The 17,956-nt window shown below is 36.1% G+C and overlaps 1 protein-coding gene across 3 annotated transcripts in view; it reads right to left on the bottom strand.

The window, feature by feature from the left end:
- Positions 1 to 88: 88 nt before the first annotated feature.
- The window catches only part of LOC113661064 (regulator of microtubule dynamics protein 2), a 32,675-nt gene continuing 14,807 nt past the window's right edge, over positions 89 to 17,956 (bottom strand). For all 3 annotated transcript variants that reach the window (XM_027175013.2, XM_027175011.2, XM_027175012.2), the window contains exons 3-11: positions 16,747 to 16,921; positions 15,310 to 15,412; positions 13,637 to 13,697; positions 6,567 to 6,642; positions 6,078 to 6,155; positions 3,384 to 3,482; positions 1,374 to 1,427; positions 1,205 to 1,285; positions 89 to 1,115 (exon numbers count right to left, since the gene is read on the bottom strand). In XM_027175013.2, coding sequence (XP_027030814.2) covers positions 1,068 to 1,115; positions 1,205 to 1,285; positions 1,374 to 1,427; positions 3,384 to 3,482; positions 6,078 to 6,155; positions 6,567 to 6,642; positions 13,637 to 13,697; positions 15,310 to 15,412; positions 16,747 to 16,921 — 775 coding nt within the window. In that variant the 3' untranslated portion in view covers positions 89 to 1,067. The remainder of the gene's footprint in view (positions 1,116 to 1,204; positions 1,286 to 1,373; positions 1,428 to 3,383; positions 3,483 to 6,077; positions 6,156 to 6,566; positions 6,643 to 13,636; positions 13,698 to 15,309; positions 15,413 to 16,746; positions 16,922 to 17,956) is intronic.

Below are 17,956 nucleotides of genomic sequence, written 5' to 3' on the forward strand. Positions count from 1 at the left end.
TGGTTTCTTTGGTTGGGCTGAAACATATACGAAAACTAAAAAAAGTAAGTAATCATCCTTACAAATACATCCAAACAAATATCATGGGCAAAATTTAAACAATATATTTAAACATCCAGTTTAACATCCATTATACACTTATGTTTTTGACAGAGGGTTGCATTCTTTTTCATCCATTCTTTTAGAGGAATAGACTAGCTGTAAATACAGCTAGTTTTAATTAGACCTAGGTATACATGATTGGAATTACATTACCCTACATTAACAAATTCAGGATTAGATTTATAGTTTTATCATACTGCCTATACTAAGAAGTGGGAGCATATGACATCTCTCATATTTACTGTAGGTACAAAGAATCTCTAAATCGAGGTCAGAAGCATTTCATTAATATTCCAGATTTCACACTCAAGAAAGATGTAAAACAATAACAATTACAAAAATCCACTAATCAGGTTTAATACAGTATATGCCCTCCATCCCCTCCAAAATATATATATATACTAAATGTATGTTTTTTCCAAAGAACAAATATGAGAACACAATGTACTGAAAATAGACAAGAAAGAGGAGAAAATGTGCAAAACAACATGTAATGTAATGGATTGGATTGCAATGAACACTGGTCATGATGTCAAGAACAGAGGAAAGCTCTTACACTTCTGGGATGGTTAGATAAAGAATTCATTATTTGTGTGCTACTAGTGTATATGGGTGCTTTTCATGACTTTTCGCAGTAAATTGGCATATGCCACAACTATGAGGTAACATATTGTGCTCCAGATTATCGCCCATTCATCTCCAGTCAGCAAAGATGGGAGAAGTGAAACTTGATCTGTGACAGATTAAAGCATGACATGCTGCCTCATAGTTTGTGCCATATGTCGTGATGCAGCTTATTGCTGGTCAAAGTTTAGTTGTCTTTAATAGTAATAGTCATTTACATTCAGCAGAAAATTTTAAGTCAGAGTCAAAATAACAGTCATACGGTCACAACTTGAGCCCATCACCACAACTGTGGCCTAAATGTAGAGAAGACATGAAGAGTGTTTTGATTCTGTTTCTGATTAAAGAGACAAAAGAAGAGAGTCCAGCTCCTTTTGTGCTTCCTCGTCCTGTCACAGACAAACAAAGATGTAGAAAATTTAAGGCAAACATTTTCACAAACCAAAAAGATCAGACTGTATGCACTCTATTAACCTACGTCTCTAGTTATTATTTGCATATCCGATGCAGCGTCACACATCATCTTGGCTTGGTTCTTCTGGCCCAGGTCTTTATAGCACTAAAATCAATGGAGAAAAACAATTCACATCACCATTGTTAATGCAAAAACATGATAAATATGAAGATATTTGTCTCTGATATTTTACCTTTGCTAAAAACACATAGTTGAATTTAGAGTATCTTGGACAGATCTCCTCTGCCTGTGAAAGAAAGCATAACAAAACAGGTTTTTGCAGAATAATACTAAATATTCTAAAAATCGTAAGATCAAGAAATTAGTAAATGTTACTTTTGGCACTTTGTAAAATACTTATTTGAATTTAGAGCTTGCAAATGAATGTTTTTTGGCTCTCATGCATTTATTTGGTTCTTAGGGTAAAGCAGTGCAATTGAAAAAAGAAAAAAAAAACATACTTGCACCTAAATAAATAAGGATTTTATGTATTTTTTAAATAAGCTCCATAAGAATTTTATGAGTTTAATGAGTTTAAAACCAATAATGAGTGTGATAAACCATCACTTGCCAGTTCATCAAAAAAAACCCAACCATCTCATCTACATTTGCATCAAGTTAAAGGCAGGGTCTCCGATTTTTGAAAGCCAATGTTGACATTTGAAATCACCAAAACAAACACACCCCTAACCCAAATGTGTCCCACACCTGTATTGATAGCTCCGCCCACACATACATATCTAACCCAGGCAAATAATGAGAATGCCTATCGAGAAGGAAAAAAGCGCCTCAGTGTCTTAAGTAAAGTTGGTCGCATATTCACAGATTGGAGTTTCCAGAGTCAATAACTCCTGAGCTAAACGCTGTTACTAGCAAAACGCGGTTGTAGCTGCCTCTCTATATTACTACGATAGAAAAGAGGTGTTATTTGTGTAGTAACAGAGTTTAACTCAGGAATCTCCAATCTGTGAATATGCGGCCAACTTCCCGCTCCTTCAGTTCTCTCCAGCGCTGGAAAGCTGATCCTATATTAACACGGGTCCTACTTCTTGCCTTATCGTAAGCCTTTCTTCGCTTTCTTTCTTTGTTTTTATCCTGCATGTCAATGTTAAAACCGCTTTCTGCTAATGTCACACATGCACACTGAACAATCTCTCCGCCGCATATTGACAAGACACGCCCCTTTCTGCTCATTGGCTACACGTTTGTTTATTATTCGGCCCGACTCAGTTTTCTGAAGCATTTCTCAAAAATCAGAGACCCTGCCCTTAATCATAGCATAAAAGAAAAACTACAGCATCCAAGTGTAGTCCTCTAAATAAGCTTGAAATGTTTCCCTGATTTTTCAAATCACTGTCATTCAAACCATCACTTATGCCAGTAAACACTTAGGTTTGTTTAACAAATAATACTCCCTCTGTTGGCTGAACACTGGTCAAGAAACAAAGGATCTTCTCATGCAGTTCAGGCTAAAACAGCCCTAGTCGCTGTGAGCTGGTCGGCAACCTCTTTTAGTTGCATGAGAAAATTTTCAGCCAGAACCTGTTTCTCGGTGCTGAAGCTCTGTTTTTGTAGCTAACTACAGCCAGGGGATGTTGTATAACTCCACAGGATGTGTTTAATAGAAAATGAGACAGCTCTTGGCCTCCAGGCACGATGCAACAAGTTACAACATACGCCACTTAAATCAAAATTGATGGGTGAGATATACAAGATGATGAAGAGGCATGCAAGTGAGTGTCTTGGACAGGAATGATTTTATTTCTTTATATAAACATATGAAATATTGGAACACAGATTAAAACCTGTTAAAATACTCTAGGTTTAGTCTTTAACTGGGTGCAAAAACAATGCAGGGGTAAACAAAATGGCTCTGTGCTCCCACACAAGGCAGATGGTAAAAAGATCCATAAACTCAATGAGAAATTATGTTATATTAACTGTATATATCAGCAACAGTGACTTAAGTTTCTACATTTTAACTTAGATATTAGAAATAACTAATTAGCTAAATTTATGTAAATTGCTATACTCTGTACAGATGCAACTTTTGTATGTAATGGTATTAGAAATAATAAGTAACAATTTTAAATGGCGATGAATGACTTTATGCATAAAATATTTAAACAAAAACAAGTTTTAAAGAATCTTTTAGAAAGATCTTCTGGACTTACGGAGTTTCCACTCAGCAAGTGCGGCCTACCTTGAGAAAGTTATGCAGGGCATCGTGGACTGTTGCATTCGGAGGCTCTCCAAACAATGTAGCAGCAATTTTCCTCTCAATCCATGTACACTGGGCCACCTGAGTGTCCACACACACACATGCACACACACTTTGTTTAAGCTCATTTTCCAGAAAAATCCAACACTGAAACTGTTATTTCTTTGTTCTCTGTAAGAAGGTGCAAATTAAGGTGTACAGATACGTACATATCAGGTTTAACACTAGATCTTTGTTCAACAGCAATACTGTGCAAATTGATGTAAGACAGCAGTAAATACAGCAAATACGTCCAGCTTTTTCCTCTATATGCAGAATGGATTAAAAAAAATGCTCCACACCCCTGTTAAAATTACAGAGATTAGTGATGCAAAAAAAAAAAATCAAGATAAATCATGTCAGAAATTTTCCCACCTTTAATGTGATATTAACAACCAACACAATACAAGTGGGAAAGCAGCTAGATATGTTTTGCAAACTATTTTGCAATAACCTGGGTGCATTAGTGTGGACAACCTTTTACAATGGGTCATTTAACTAGGCTCAGAATTAACCTTAATCAAATCACATTCGAAATTCAATTCAATGTTCAAAAGTAATTATCATACACCTGTCATTAATAAAGTGATCGTGATTAACTGATTTTGTAGGATTTCCTTGTTATCGTCTTGGTTTCATTTGTCTGCAGAAGCCATGCTATGCAAAGAGCTTACAAGAATGTACATGATCCCACTGTAGAAAATGATCAATCAGGACAGGGTTACAAATTCCCATGAAACCTGCTGAAGGCCATCATCAAGAAGGGAATAAAATAGTTCATCACAATGACATTTCCAAGAACAGTACAAAATGGATGCTGCCATGAGACATCCTGCAACATTAATGAAGCTGCAGGAATATCTTGGCATGCACTGGTCACATCCTGCATGTATAAACAATCTCTTGAATTCTTCACATGTCTGGACCGTGGGGTTGGGTAGTTATGCTAAAACCCGTTTTCATAAAGAAAAAAAAACACCCAAGCCTACCTAAATCTTGCCAAACCCATGTGGGAAAATGTGCTAGGTAGAACATTTTGGGGAAAATTCCAAAAGATATGTTTACCAAAGAAGACCACATACTGTAAAGCATGGTGGTGGTGGCATTATGTTATTGTATGTGGACGCTTCTCTTCAGTTGGGATTGCTGCTTAAGTGAAGATAAAGGAAATCTTGGATAGCTACATTTCCAATCTTTTTAAGAAGAAAGCTTGCAGAACTCTGTTAGACAGCAAAAAAAAAGTTCAACATTTTGGAATGACCAGATAGATCCGAATCTTATCAAAAACATGTAGAATCGAAAAGGGCTGGGGAAAAGATGCAATTGAATAATCTGTAGCAAGGAATAAAAATTGGAGAACAAAATGCCAGTCAAAGCTGTGCTAAGCTAACTTTTACCCAAAGTGCTGCATTACAAGCAAAAGGTGCTTTGACAAAGTATTACTGAAGGACAGTAAGCACACATCATGTCGAGTGGATTTTTATTGTAATTTCGACCACATGTAGCTGATGTAGCACAAACTGAAATCAAACAACGTTCATTTCATCCAGAAACCTGGTGCTACATAAAGACACTGAGCTACATAAGACAACACACAACCGTGGGCTAAAGAGTAAAAAGAAATTAGCCTATTAACAAAAAGTCAATGTGTTGAACAAACAGTGCAAGACAAAAGACAGTCAAAACAAGCTTATGCAACCAGGTTATTGCAGTTTCCCCTATTTGTGTGGTTATAATAAAACAGCACTGCCTGAAGTGTGGTATTCCACTCATACTACTGCAGTTTGCTGAAGATAACTTTTTTTTATTTGTTAATGAATGACACGAACCACTTTTTAACCATCCAATATGCCATTTCTAATCTTTCTGCTGTTCATAAAAAACAAAAATAGTAAAGAATAAATTAACCTATTTATGGCTTTCAGGTTTTCATGCTTCGGCTTGCACTTAAAGGTTGCAGAGCAATTAAATCTCCCAGGCAGAAGGAATCCAACGAATTATGCATAATGCTTCAGAACAATAGTTGCAAGCGCTGAATTTTGACCTTGTCAGTATTAAATGAGTGAAGAAAAGGTGAAGAATGTCATGAAGAATTGATTGATATACTTCCACTTCAACCTCTTATTTCCACTTAAGAGAACTGTCAAAGAACATTGTCAAGACACATTGCTTCCTGTTATTGTTTATGTTACAACAGCTGTAGTCTGTTCCTCAGCAGACTCTCTTGTTTTCTCAATCTTGAAATTAATAAAACAAAAAAGCAGCTTGTCCTCTTTATGATAAACCAGAAAGTGCAAACTCCTCTGTCGTGAAGACTCTCCTATGTCAGGATACTTACTAATACGTTACAAAGCAGTGATGCTGACAGACTACATTCTGCATGTTACATGAACCACTCCTAACAGAAAACTTTAGTAATATAAAGAAAAAAAAATTTCATTTCTAAAACACAAAATATGAAAGTGGTATAATCTTGTACTGGTCCCCCAACAACTGCAAAAGGAAAACCCTTCCCTTCTTTCATGTACTTTCTTATATGGGATTTCTTAAACAGGTAAAACAAACAATAAACAGGTAAAACAAACAAACCTCAGTGGTAACAAACAGTAATAGTGTGGATAAATTTTCTTTACTCACAGCATAGCACCAGCGGCCCAGCAGATAATAAGACAGTGGATCCTTTGGCTTCAGCTCAATGGCTTTATCCAAATGGTCCTGTTTATTTAAGAAAGACAAAGAAAGCCAAAGAGATCCATTACTTTACATTACGTGACTTATTTATTCCTGCTCCCAAGTACGTCTAAAATTCCACCTCACAAACATGCAAACGATTACAAACATACTGAACCACTCACTCTGGGCGGTCACTCAGACCCTGTACCATACTTTAGCACATCACCTCAGTCTCTCTGTAGCTTATTCTGTGTTACTGTTTAAAAGATTGTGCGGGGAAAGTAGAGCTCAACGTTACCTGGGACATTTATGGATGTTTTCATAAAATTCTGACAAAATACACATCATCTACTGAAAGTTAATCTGCCCACTATATAAAAAAAATGCTTGCTAATATAACTATAGATAAAGTTATTAATACAAAGCTCTTAGAAATTGTGTTTTTAGATTTACCTTGAAGAGATAACCATTCTTTATCTTATTCTGGATAGATTCGTATTCTGATAGAAGTCCACATAGAATAGCATACCTAGGGACACAAAAGGAAAGGCAGATTCTTAATAAAAGTCCCTAACCGTAACCCCCCCCCCCCATGCCCCAACCCACAGATTAATTATAAATCACTTCCCATTAATAATCTGTTTGACAAGCATGAAGTAAATACATTTCAAATGAATCTCCTTCACTGGAGATGGTTGTACTCCATGAGTCCATCAAGTGCAAGGCTTGAAAGAGCATGACTGCCTAGTTAGTGTTTTTTTTGTGTACGTGTACATGCACATGCTCGATGGCAGGTTTAAAGAACATTTTGAGAGGGAGGTATGAAGTGATCAAAGCTTCACCACCACAGCAAAGTAAATCCTGCTGGTAGCCCCACTCAAAGAGTACATCCTGAGCATGAACGCCGTTTAAACAGAGCATCAAGCGATGAAAACACTGTCAGTTACCAAAATGGTGGTGGCAAGCATAGGGGACTCAATTTCTATAAATATATGTGTTCGCATGTATGTACATGTGAGAGATAGTTTCAGCTTGTGTATGTTGGTCCTGGTGCTGAAGTCAGATTTCTGCTCAGAAGAATGTTTATTTATTTATTTATTTATTTATTTGGGAGAAGGTCTCTGGGTTGGTCACCCTACCATCCTTCGTGACCTTCACTTGAATCCGACATGCTGTTACTAATCAGCCTGCTGCTCCCAAAACAAAAAAAAAGTAAAGAATAAACAAGCTTATCTGCTGGTTTCAAGTTTCACTTCTTAAGCTTACAGGAAAAGTTGCAGAGCTGTTAAATCTTCACCAATAATGTTCATTTATTATATTAGATGATTTATTATCTCAGATATCAGAGCTAACTCTTGTGTTTTTTTTTTTTTTTTTACCTTTTTAGCATAACATAAGTGAAGAAAACTTAAAGGATTTCTTAAATTTTGATTGATGATTTCTATTGTATTGTGTAAGATTTGCTATCTCCATTTGTTATTGTTCATTTAGCGTTAGATTAAAAAAAACATGCCGTTTTTCACATCTCTGTTTATCCTCATAAGTCCAAACTTAAATATACAAAAAAAAATACAATTTGTTTATGATATATACATAAAACAAAAAAAGAAAAAATTCTGATATAAAATGTTGCCCTGTGAAGGTTGTTGATGTCACCATTTTTTATTTTATTTTACTGCTCTCACAATATTTCTGTCATCAACTGCTGTTATTGTAAACTGTGTTTCTGGGTAGGATGAAGAAACAGTGCACTGTCCAATAAATAGTTAGAGATTTTTCTCTAAATAAAACTCGCCTGCACACACACCAATTAGTAGCAATCTCTTAGTAGTCAAACAAAAAAAATAAGGAATAAAAAAACTGTCAATAACAGATGTAATATAAACCAGAATATTTGTAGAATGTTCATAAAACAAATTAACCCATCAACTAGATAATTGCATGGATGAATAATGTGTAGCGGTATCATGATTCATTGCTAATAAATTTGGAACGAAGTCAGAGGGTAAGATAATAGCAAGACACATAGCATGATTACTAAATGATTACTAATACAGCCTCCGATAACAGAATGTACAGGTGTGAAGAAGAAAAACTATTGCTCAACAATCCTAAGGGTAATTTTGTTTTTAGCTTTTTTCTCTTATTAGTATGCGAAGTGCTCATACTGAACTACAGCACATAGTTTTCATGTTCTGGCAATGCCTGTAGAGGTGTGTGCTAACCTAAAGGTGTGTGAGCTAAATGCAAAATGTCTTCTGACTGTCTAAATGCATCACAGGTTTGGCACATGCCTGACCTAGGAATCTGGGGATTCCCCTCTAAATACGAATTGTGGGCAAACATCATTCTAACTCAATACATTCTGTGGTTACTTTAACATTAATAAAGTCTTTGATCGTGTTTTTTTAAGCAAAATCAATTTTGTTAAGATAGACAGCAATTTCATCGCTGTCCTTCAAACTGTATTGTGATGGAAGAGAAAAACATACTGTTCCACAGCACTGATAAATGTCTAGCCATTAATTCATAAGCTGTTTCCTTAAATAAACATTCACCATATCAGTGATTACAAGCACGTTTTTAACAGCAATGTACAAGTTCCTGTGAATGTTTTTATGCTCTGTGTATTTTAGAAAATGAGGAGTTTTACACACAATGCTCTCTCGAGTTTACACAGAATGGTGTGAAAAACAAAAAACATTCAGTAAAAGAAGAAAAAGCATCTCAGGACACACAATATGTCAAACCTAAAAGGTGACCACAAATAAAAATGCTCTAATTACAACTATTTAATGGATTTATATATCCATTTTATCTGTGGAACAGATAAAATGACCGCATATTTACCTGAATTTATTTGACACAGACACACTCACATGAAGATGTATTAAATTGGGTGAAAACTGTACTTCTATGTACTTCTAAATCGGGTGAAAACTGTAAAAATTACAGAAATATTTATAATAATATCCCAAGTTTTCAGGGTTCAAAAATATTTAGGGTTTGAGTATCAGGGCAAGAGAAATTAGGATACTATAAACAGGTTTTAAGTGGTGTTTAAAGCCAGAGGTGTCTCAGTTTTTTCTGCCAGATGCTTACAGTTGGGCCCATACTTACTTGCTTATTGATGTAATTTTGCCTCTGTACCACCTTAATAGATTAGAAATAAAGTCGTGAAAATGTGACTAAAGTGCAGATTAACCTGTTCCAGAATGATGGATAGAGAAGAGTTTAAATAAGGAAAGGAAAGGCCCATGATACAAAGCATACCACATCATCAAACATGGTGGGGGCAGTGTTACAGCATCAGCATGTATGGCTGCCATTGGAACTGAGTCACTGGTGTTTATTTATGATGTGCCCGCTGAGAAATGTAGATAGATGATTTCTGAAGTGTAAGGTTTCTGTACTTCTTTATTATACGTACTGCTCAAATTCAGTCAAATACTGCAAAACTGATGGACAGCATTTTATAGTACAGATGGATATGCTAAAACATACAACAATGCAACCCAAGAGCTTCTTAAGGCAAAGAAATGTAACGATCTTCAGTCGAAAGAGCGGAGACTGTGAAAGAAACTGTTAATCTAAGTTGCCACTTGAGAGACTAACCCCTATAAGTTCCTATATTTTTACCCATACACATACACATGCTTATAAAGGTGGAGAGTGATATAAGCGATAAAGCGATAAAGTGTGTTAACCATTAATAAAAACAGATGAATAACAATGGAGCGGTTACTGCCAATAAGTTATGCAAACCTCTATCACTCAAAACATCATGTGATAACAAAGAGGATTAAGAACAAACTGGTGAATGGAGAGAGGAAGATTCATTAAACCTCTACTCTAAAACTGTTAGACCTGCAGGAAAGGATTCTAACTACCTTTCTATGTACACAAGTATTTCCCCATACTTGGCCTTAGGCTCATACTGAAACAGCTCACACAGGTATTCCCGACCACTTCCATTCAAGGACAACTAGTATGTTGTATTTGTCAGTAAGGTGACAAATATATTGTGCAAAGGCAAGTGGCCAGGTATAACACTAGGATAAGTGTTCCAACACCTTATTTCCCTCTCAGAAGGATTCTTAGAAACCCCCTTTCACAGAAGTATTAAGGCACAGTAATGCATAATTAACAAAACCCACCTGCCTGTAATACAAACTCCTCTATTGTATATTACAGCTAAAAAAAGGGTTCTATTACTCTACTAGATTTCTGTTGAGGATTTCCTGTTAATCCTGTGCTAAGGAGAAAATGGTGGCACCCAACACAGTGGGATTTAAATAGACTAAATTCAGTTACATGGATAAGAAAAAGGATAAAGAATAATCTTTATTATAACTTGGAATATGAGGGTGTGAGCCATCACATTTCCCAAATGTCAACAGAAATTAAATAGACATGCAAACTTACTCACATGCACCCACACATGCACCCACACATGCACCCACACACACACACACACACACACACACACACACACACACACACACACACACACACACACACACACACACACACACACACACACACACACACACACACACACACACACACACACACACACACACACACACACACACACAGTAGTTTTAGGTCAAACACATCATCCATTCCAGGTTGGAACTTCTTGGTGTGTGAAATATTACATGGAAAAGATTAAAAATACTTGGTGGAGAGCTAAATCCAAAAATGTCTCTGATTGTGCCTGAGCTCAAAAGGGTTCTTTGACAGAGGGAAGTATTTTCTTTCCTCTGGGTGAATCAGGGCAATACAGTACTATAGTCCTGAATATTTCACTTTGTACCCTTGTATCCATGTAGCATGCTTTAGATTTATAATTAACATTGTGTACCACAGTCATCAATGTGCCAGATACAAAAAAAGTATAATTTTTTTTATACAGTATAATTTGATCATACATGCTGTTGGTATGATATCTGTTCAACAAAAACTATGTACTAGACCACACGGTGGCTCAATATAAAAATGAATCGGTCTATTTAACACCTAGTTACCACATCTTTTAAGCATGTTTTATTCCCAAAGCTATCTTAAAGATGTCTGTCATCACAGTTCTGCTTAAGCCTCTTGAGCTGTGTGTTTATTGGGAAATTTTGCTTTCAATCGTTCAGTGGTGAAACCAGAGAAACTGAATGACTTTATGTAATCCAAGTGTTTACAGACTCAATTCATAAATTTGGAGCGATGAATGCTCAAGTTAAGACATGAGCAGGATTTGATTAAGAATGAAGCATTCACAGCTCTGCAGATACAGATATCTGTCTCCTGCCAAAACAAACAAACAAAAAAAACCAAACATAAAATACAACACAGCGCATCTCGTACCATACTGAGATAAAATATCATGGTGACTGCTCCTTTCATCTGAAGTGAGGACTGTTCAATTTTACCTAAAGCACAGATTATTTACAAATTAATTACAGAATTTATTACTTTTCAGAAGTTTAATGTGCTTTTAAACATGAATTGAAACATTCACTTCTTGACAGTCTCTAGCTATCTCAAATTGTTATCACATCTCATTTAAAAATTGTCTTAGTCCCATAACTACATACATGTTTCTTCAAACAGACACTACTAGCTATGTAATTAAATCTTGTAAACAGGCAGCAATAAAACTCCTGACAAAAAAACGTGACCTTGACCACAGTCAGCTGTCCAACTACAGGCCATTATCAAACCTCCTCTTTATCTCCAAAATCCTACAAAACGATTAGAATGCAGCAGGTAAACTCAAACACTCCACAGAAATAACATTCATGAACTCCATCAGTCAGGATTTTGACTTCATTGTAGCACTGAGACAGTAACGGATAAAATTTTAAATGACATACTGTACTACTGGCTTCTGATTAGGGTTGTGCATTCTTACTTGATGGATGATGCTTGAACTTAGAGACTTTTTGACAACACCAATCATACAATTCTCTTTGATAGACCCGAAAAACACTCTCTGCTGTCTCAGGTCATAGTTGACTGATTATCATTTTATGGATGCAAATGGTGATTTCTCTATGCAAACTGAGGAAAAAAGTTTGTACCACAAGTTTCTGATTTTGACCCACTGTTTTTGTCACCTGAGTCACCTCAGACTTGCTCATTAGAGATAAATACAAATACTTTTAAATATATCTAATATTAGTCTTGAACTTTTGTATTATATTAATCTTTATATTAACCTTTTGTTCTATGTTGATGCTCTGTAAAGCTGCTTCGAGACAATGTCAATTGTTAAAAGTGCTATACAAATAAATTTGAACTGAATTGAATTGATTTTACTCTATTTATGCAGTTGAGCCAGATGATAGACACCAGGTTTATAGACAATTTTATTAATGTGTAAAGTCAGACACAACACATTAGACAGTGGATTCTTATTAACTTCATTCAGCACTTCATTTTGATATAACATAAGTACTTGTACTGGGACCACATGTAGCTAGAAGAAAGTGTTCTGGTTACACAATAACTCCAGATGGACGGCCTTTCAGTTTCATCATGTGCAGCAGTAACTAGCTCTTACCTTTGTTACTTCTAGGTAGGACATTCATAATGCCTTGTACACAATGTACCAATAGGTGCATAATATTCTCCAATTAGGTCCAGAATGCAGCAGACTGAGCCCTTACTGGAAGATATGATCACCCCATCACACTGCATTGCCTACCTTTATACGTAATTAAATAAAATACTCCTGTTGAAGTATTGTATAGACTTTCACCACAGTTCCCAAATTTTGGTCTTTTATGATCCACCAAGCCTATTTCCATTGCAGGGTACAGGCTCTTTGTAGGTAACTCAAATAGTGTAAGCTACAGCAGGGGTCAGATCTTTCTCTTACAAAATCCAGCAGCTATGGAACAGCAGTCAGGACTCAGAAACAGTGTCAGTGTTAATGCTTATCCTAAATCATATTTGCGTAGTCAAGCCTTTTGTGGTTTTTCTTTTCTTGTATTATAATACAGGGGACATGAGAGTATTTTACACATATACACAGTACAGTACAGTATGGAATTTAATTTTCAGACTTACTGGAGCATAGTAAACATTTCTAAAGAGTTAATAAAAATACTCTTGTGTTAATAAAAAAAACTCCCACACTGGACTACTGTATGTACTGTGCTGGCATAGAAGCCAGTTTTATCTTTAGGTTGAGCTTGGAGAAGAAGCCTAGAGATATTTTAGGAAAGAGCTTTTTGGTATGTTAACAGTTGGGGACTGAAAATTGAAAGAACACCACCTGAGTATGTACAGGAATGAAGCTTCAATAAAAACAATTCTGTTTTTCTAATTGTTTGTCTGCTTGCACCTATTAAGGAGAAAAATACTAACAAATCCATCATGACACCAAAATGCTACATCATGCACACTGTGTACAATCTGTCCCACTTAGAATCATCTTAGTGTTTAAAACAACTTAATTATTACTCACTAGATAGGTACATACTTTATCTATTTTTTTAATAGATGCAGCTATAAACACTTACCACTGATGACTTTCAGCACACATCGGGTTCAGCGAAATGGCTAGTTCTCCGATTTGCTTTCCTATAATGAAACAGTGATTAGCTATTAGTTATTCATAAAACACAAAAAAAGAGTCATGGTAATAACTTAACCATTGCATTGTGAGTCCAAATCCCAGCCCTGCCAATCTGCCAATGCTGGGCTTTTGAAAAAGTTCAAAAAGTACAACTGCTCAGTTGTTTAAATGTTATGCAATGAAATTCTCATGCAATGCAAACTTTTATTTCTAGGCTACACAATAGTAATGTAAAATTTAGTTAGTTAGAGAGGTTGATATTAAGAAATTAGATTTACTAGATAAACTGGGTCTGCAGTGGAATTTTAATTGCAGACCATCTACCAGCTGGTTTACCCCTAAAGACTTTGACCTCTCCATTGTTCTATGCAAAAATAACTACATTCTAAATGCTACGAGTCATAAAGAGCTTCTAACAAGTCGTTCTTTTTTTTTGTCCCCCTTGTTAATCCACTACAGTCTGCAGCATTACAGTCTGCTAAATGGTTTGCTATAAAAGCATTCAACCTGAGTCCACAATAGTGCTTGATTATCTTGAAACTTCATCCACCTATACCAGAGTAATGTCGGACTGATTCCAGCTTTACTATTAATCCATAGAAACCAGCCAAGTGTTGGTCCTTCCATCTGCCACTGGACTGTTTGATTCCTTGTCTGGCTGGGACCTTTCCAGTCTGAAACCCCATCAAGCTCATGTTTCCCAGACTCACAAGTGGAAAAACCGAAGCCCATTTGCTGCCATTGAGAGATCATGAGATCCTGGTGGTTACATTCATCTGTGGGACATTCATCCAACTCTGGGACCTGTAAACTCAGATATGCATAAGGCACTTTTCACTGAGCATGTTATTCTGCCCTGAAAGTCAGGTTTGAACATAGGTACATTGCTGGCTTCTGTCTTGAGCCTCAATCCCCCTCTGCCTGGTAGAGAAATAGTTTGTCTGATTATGTCGTGTAATTAAAAAAACAAACAAACATGGACATCCAAATACAAAACACGACAGAAATGATGAAATTTTATAAGAACTCATGAAAATCACCAACTATGATGCAGCTGAGGTGTAGTGATCTGAAATTCCTACGTACCAGCATATATAAGATCTCAAATAAGTAATAAATATAATCATATAAACCTCATTTGGGAATGCTTTTTCTACAAAAGTTCAACAAATTCAACACCCCTCAATGATTCTGTCTCAGTGCCACAGACCATCAAGAGCAGCTTAATAACTGTATGGTTCAGATCAGCCTCCTTCTGCTTAAAGACCCGATTGTAGGTAATTGTGTGCATAGCAGCAGCAGCTCTGAATTTAGGAGATTCATTAAATAAGGGCTGAAAAGAGAACTGATCATGGATCCGAAAGCCTCACTTCAGGTAACCACTTTCATTCCATCAGAACCAGTACCACATGACCACTCACCAATTCACAATGATAGTCAGTATTAACAAGTCCAATAACCAATAAGCAGAGCTGACCTTCTGTCAGTATATAGTGTTGTATGTGCATGTGGACCAGTGTTTGCAATTTATGTAAACCTGTGAGCTTGTAAATGTTACAAATAACTAGATTATGGTTCTGAATTTTACAATATATAGGGTAAATGAAAAATTTGTACCTGTTTCAGCATATATCTTCTTCTCTTGAAGGTCTCCAGCCAGGTCATGAGCATCAGCATAGGCTCTTGTTAAGCGCCATAGGTACTGCCACTTCTGTTCATACTGATTCAGAAAATAACTTCAGTTGACTTCTCAACAACTACAACTATATCCTGTGTATGACCTCATCTTTAACCATGTACTTTTAATCTAATTCCTTGAAGGCTACATGTAGTAATATGTGCTCAGCAATTAGTCCTACAGATGTAAAGCAGAGGAGAAATAACAGAACACAATGTTAAGAGTTCAGCTTGTTAGACTAAATCTGAGACTAAAATAAAAATATGTTTCAGTTGTTAAAGAAAAGTGGCATGTACATAAATCCACATGAAATATGACAAATTTGTTACAAATCACATAAAAGACAACCACCTGAGACCCGTATGCTACTGTTGTGTACATTACAATTTCTACTGATTGTTTCTCTTAATTCTGTCTCTTAATTCTATCTGTATAAAAAAACATGCTGCATGTTACCCACAGTTATCTTGTGCCCTTTGAGTGGGGTTCATTTAATATTTTGATTTGATTATTCACTAAAACATTAGGAAATAATATATGCTTGATATGCACTGCCAAACAAAAGTATTTGAACATGCAGGGGTGTTTTTTATGTTTTTATTTTTCAGTTTACGAACGAATGGAATTTAATTAAGGATAATATCTAAATATCCTCGCCACGTCTCTCAGTATAATGGGCCTGAGTAATTTATTAAAGGCAAACTATGCTCGTTTCAGTATACAGTTGATATTAAATTATAGATTAGATTGATCCTGACTGACCTATATACATTACATGTAGATATTGTTTTCTTTAAGAGGCCTCCTTTCATTTGAACCCATTTATTTAACTTAAAAGGTTCATTTAATATTTAAACAAAAGTTCTGCTTTGGCAATAAATAATGCATTTTAGTATAATAAAAAATCACAAATGTGAACTAGAAAGGCATATCAGATACAGAAATACCCAAACAACACAAAAGCTTTTCAAATGGTTATGTACCTCGATGAATGTGATTAAGCATAAATCCAGATCATCAGCTATTGACTAAACTTTAAGGTTGCTGTATTTTGTGCTTCATGTTCGAGAATGAGATTCATCTTACATTTCAGAATAAGAACTCTAGGGTGCAGAAGTGTCTCAGAGACCTGAATGTGTCATGGCAGACTGAGAAATTTGAAGTGATTTTGGAGAGATTCTGGCTAATTCATTCTGTGACTGACTATGCAATTCAGAGAAATAATTACAGTAGCAGGAATCTCTCTAGACACTCATGACATCCTTACCTTTACTTTAAAGGGGAAGCGTAACCAAATATTAGATAAGAAATCAAACCCGAGACTAATTATTTTGTCTGCGGAGCTTATCAGAAATATGTATGTTGGTGAGATCTACCTCTTCTTTCTTCTCAAGAAGAGCAGACAAGCCTTCTTTCTTTTCAGCTCCGTTACGCACATGCAGCCCATCCGCTCTATGTAACAGAACCGTTAGCTCATCCGGCGGCTCTACACCTTTGCGATCCTCTTCACTCTCACCTTCGTCTTCAGTGTCAGTCAGTGCCGTGATATATCTAAATCAAATAAAATAAAATCACAAGAATGAAATAGGTCTTGATATCGGAAATGTAGACTATGTTCAAGGTCAAGGGATTCTATAAACTGACCGACAGATGATCTTTCACATTACATGAGAAGGAGCAGCTTTAAGGCCGACTGCCAACAGTAAACCCGACATTCAATGAGCAACCTTTAATTTACTCTTTGAGCTTAAATGAGTTGTGAAGAACCTCAGTGTCACTCAGTGTATTTTGAAGTTTGTATTTAATGTTTATATTGCTGTGTGGCAATGCCTGGCATTCAAGGAACATTTCTTGCTTTCAGCAATAATCAACTTTTATAGGTTTGCAATTATAAAAATACAAACATGATGCCTAACTTTATCCTGTTCAGCAGAAAATATTCTGCATGAGCCAACATGGTGAATCCCAGACACAGTGAATGTGTTACTTTTTTACTGTCTGCTAGCTAAAAACACTGGTATGTTCTGTTTTATGTGATTTCTCCCCACAACCTCTAGGAAGGGCAGGAACTCCCTTTTTGTGAAAAAAATCAAAGTAACAGTAATCAAAATCCCATCTTAACAAAAGGTTTTTTAGGAAAATGTCAAACAGCTTCAGCCAGACTGATTAATGCTTAATGATTACATGCAAAACAACCACAAGTTCATTTAAAAAGAAAGTATGTTGGTTAATAGTTTATAGCTGCCAGCTGCATCAAAAAGACTTTCTTACATGTTACAACTGATATCGAAAGGGTTTTCTGGGAAAAAGAAAGAGACTTGTTTATTACGGTCACGTGAGGCAAGCAAAGCCCGTATTAACTTTAAGAGCCTGCAAAAAAAAGCCCCTCGAGTTCATCTTCACCTCACTTCAGTAGAAAGCAAGGTGTAAAAATCAGCATTAATAACAGACTCAGGTAGCAATAAAAGACTGAACGGAGGAAAAGTGAAAACATGAAAGAGCTGCATTAAACTTTGGCAGGGGCAAAGTGCGTCATCTGTGGTCCTGTGAAGTGTCAGAGCAGGCCATGCAAACAGAGGCACCTCC

Source organism: Tachysurus fulvidraco, chromosome 4 (genome assembly GCF_022655615.1).
Source record: "Tachysurus fulvidraco isolate hzauxx_2018 chromosome 4, HZAU_PFXX_2.0, whole genome shotgun sequence".
NCBI lineage: Eukaryota > Metazoa > Chordata > Actinopteri > Siluriformes > Bagridae > Tachysurus > Tachysurus fulvidraco.